Source organism: Gastrolobium bilobum, unplaced genomic scaffold (assembly GCF_033153095.1).
Source record: "Gastrolobium bilobum isolate Gb01-03AN ecotype WA unplaced genomic scaffold, APGP_CSIRO_Gbil_v1 utg35967, whole genome shotgun sequence".
NCBI classification, from domain to species: Eukaryota; Viridiplantae; Streptophyta; class Magnoliopsida; order Fabales; family Fabaceae; genus Gastrolobium; species Gastrolobium bilobum.
The window spans coordinates 39,585-42,425 of record NW_026898684.1 but is presented as its reverse complement, the minus strand read 5'-3'; the positions used below and the strand labels follow the sequence as shown (position 1 = coordinate 42,425).

General features: G+C 39.9%; 1 protein-coding gene across 1 annotated transcript; it reads right to left on the bottom strand.

The window, feature by feature from the left end:
* Nucleotides 1-2,030: 2,030 nt before the first annotated feature.
* On the bottom strand, nucleotides 2,031-2,426 carry LOC133318318 (uncharacterized). Its single transcript, XM_061520308.1, has one exon. The coding sequence runs from the start codon at nucleotides 2,424-2,426 to the stop codon at nucleotides 2,031-2,033; it is 396 nt and encodes a 131-aa protein (XP_061376292.1).
* Nucleotides 2,427-2,841: the final 415 nt, after the last annotated feature.

The following is a 2,841-nucleotide window of genomic DNA, read 5'->3' as shown; positions in this document are numbered from 1 at the left end:
CCCCCATGGGACATAGTGGAACCACAACATGGCTAAATCGAGGACACGAAAGCTTACCTTGCAAGCTCACTATCCAATGCCAAGAGTCCTCACAACTCAAGTCCAACACACAGCAGATCACAATCTGATTTAGGACCAGCAAGCATATCAACATACATAGCTCAAAGCATTAACATAAAGACTACATTTTCCTTTTACGTTTTACGTCTTAGGGGTTCCCACAAAGCCATAAGCCTTTAATCACATGATTCTGACTTAGTTCATTAATTACAGAAGTTCAACTTCATCAATCTAGGGTCCACAAACCCCCAATAGCCTTTTGTACACACAGCACAGCTACTGTTCTACAAAATCCCAGAATATCCGAATATTCCTCGGGGACATATCCGGATATGCCATATCCGGATACCATATATGGATATGTATATCCGGATATAATATCCGGATATCCATATTCGGATATCAGAAACCCCATATTCGGATACCAATATCCGAATATCCTGATCCCCATATCCAGATATCCAATATCCGGATATTTCACGACCAGATATTCAGATATTTCACGACATAAAGCAGTTTCTGCATGATCGGGAAATATCCTTCCAAGATTGGGTTTTTACCGATTAAAGACACCTAAACATGCATTTCTAGATGTGTTTGACATTACCCAACGTTAAGTTATCATCTTTTAACCTTTACATGCATCAAGGTTCCATTTTTAAGCATAAAAACTCAAGTTCAAGGTTGGTGATCATACCACAAGCTCAAAACAGAGCAAGAAGGTGCTCTTGGAGCTCACTTGTAACCTCCAAGGTTCTGACTTGGTCCAAGCACAAAAATGCAGCACAAGTTTGGGCCTTTCCACTCAAAGATGGCTACTTGGACCCTCCAATGGCATGAACAAAGGCTCACACCAAGCAACACTCCAACTCAGCCTCTCAACACCTCACCACAGTGGCTGGACACTCAAAAAAATGGTGCCTTTTAACCTCACAAGACTTACTCACTCAAGGACAAGTGTTTAGGGAGAAGGTTTCATGAAGAAACAAGCACAAGATGACCACCTGGCCTCAAAATGATGAAAATGGCAATGAAACAGTATTTCTGGTCAGCCACCAAAGAAAACCCACGTAGAAGAGAGTGGCACCTAGGGTTTTGTGCCCTTAAAGAGAGTATATATAGCCATTTTACAATAAAACAGACAGTATTAACTTTAATTGCTACGCTTAGTATTTTAATCCTAAACTCAGGATTCTTAACCTACTCAATTTTACAAGAATTAACATATTTTTATTATATTTTTCGGAGTACCTTTCCGGTACGCGCTTTTCCATAGCCAGTATCAGTTATGGCATCAGTTCACATTATTTTAACTTGAAACTCGTTTTACAAGTCCTATATATTATTCTAAGAATATTCATGCACTTATTATAATTTTCCGGGATACTTTTTCGGTATGCATTTATACCGACTAGCAGAACCGGTATCTGCACTTTTCTTCCGAAAAGCGACTTTCACCATTATAAATCACTTACTATATTTATTTAAGCCTTATAATAAATATTAGGGTCAATTATGGAATAATTTCCTATTTTCTCATATTAATTAATTAAATTCCTTAATTAATGGTGCAGGTTCTTACAAAGACGGAGGGGAACAGTGACTCCTTAGTCACTTAAATCAATTTACTATACCAGGGGTATAAGCTTATCTATCTACTCACCTCCATTCATTACCAAACTTTATCCAATAGCCTAGAATATTTTTCTAGTTATGTTTCTAACTTTACTTTCACTTTTTGGGTAACTTTGATTACCCACATTTTTACCCCTCAACTGTCATTTTAAGTCCTTTTTCACCAAAGGTGACTTTATTTCTTTTTCTTTCCTTATAATTATTCTTCAATATTAAATCCACAACTACAATTTGAGGGTTATTATACTCACCCCACCTTTTTAGGATTTTGATCGCAAAATAGGATCATACTTGGAAACAGCTCAGGATAGCCGGAGGATCTCATCCTCACGCTATCAAGCAGCCTCCTCAGGCGTCTTGCCTTCCCATTGAATCTTTATCGTAGGGATTATCTTATTTCTCAATTTCCTTTCATCTCTACCAAGAATTTTCCACGGCCCCACGGGAGAATTAAGATCCTCCCCTATCTGAACCTCGTCAGGCTGTACAACATGGGATTCATCCCGAATATATCTCTGAAGTTGAGACACGTGGAATACATCATGAATACTAGATAATTGTGGAGGCAATGCAAGCTGATAAGCCACCGGTCCCACCCTTTTTATTATCTGATAGGGACCGATAAACCTGAGACTCAGCTTCCTTACTCTAAGAGCACGCCCCACACCTATCACAGGTGACAACCTCACAAAGACAATGTGCAAACTCCAGAGGTCGATGCTTGTGATCATAATAGCTCTTATGGCAACTCTGTGCCTTTAATTTATCTCAGATCATTATGATCTGATTAGAAGTGTCATGTACCAAATCTGGTCTAATCAATTGCCCCTTTCCAACCTCAGTCCAACAAGTAGGTGATCTACACTGCCAGCCATACAAAGCCTCATAAGGTGCCATGCCCAAACTGGAATGAAAACTATTATTATACGAGAACTCTACCAGTGGAAGGTATCTATCCCATGCCTTACCCTGCTCCAAGGCACAAGCTCTCAGCATATCCTCGAGGGTCTGAATAGTCTTCTCTATCTGACCATCAGTCTGAGGATGATAAGCCGTGCTCAGTCTCAACTGAGTGCCGAAAGCCTGCTGCAATGCTCCCCATAAGCGAGATGTGAACTTCGGGTCCCGATCGTTCACAATGCTCTT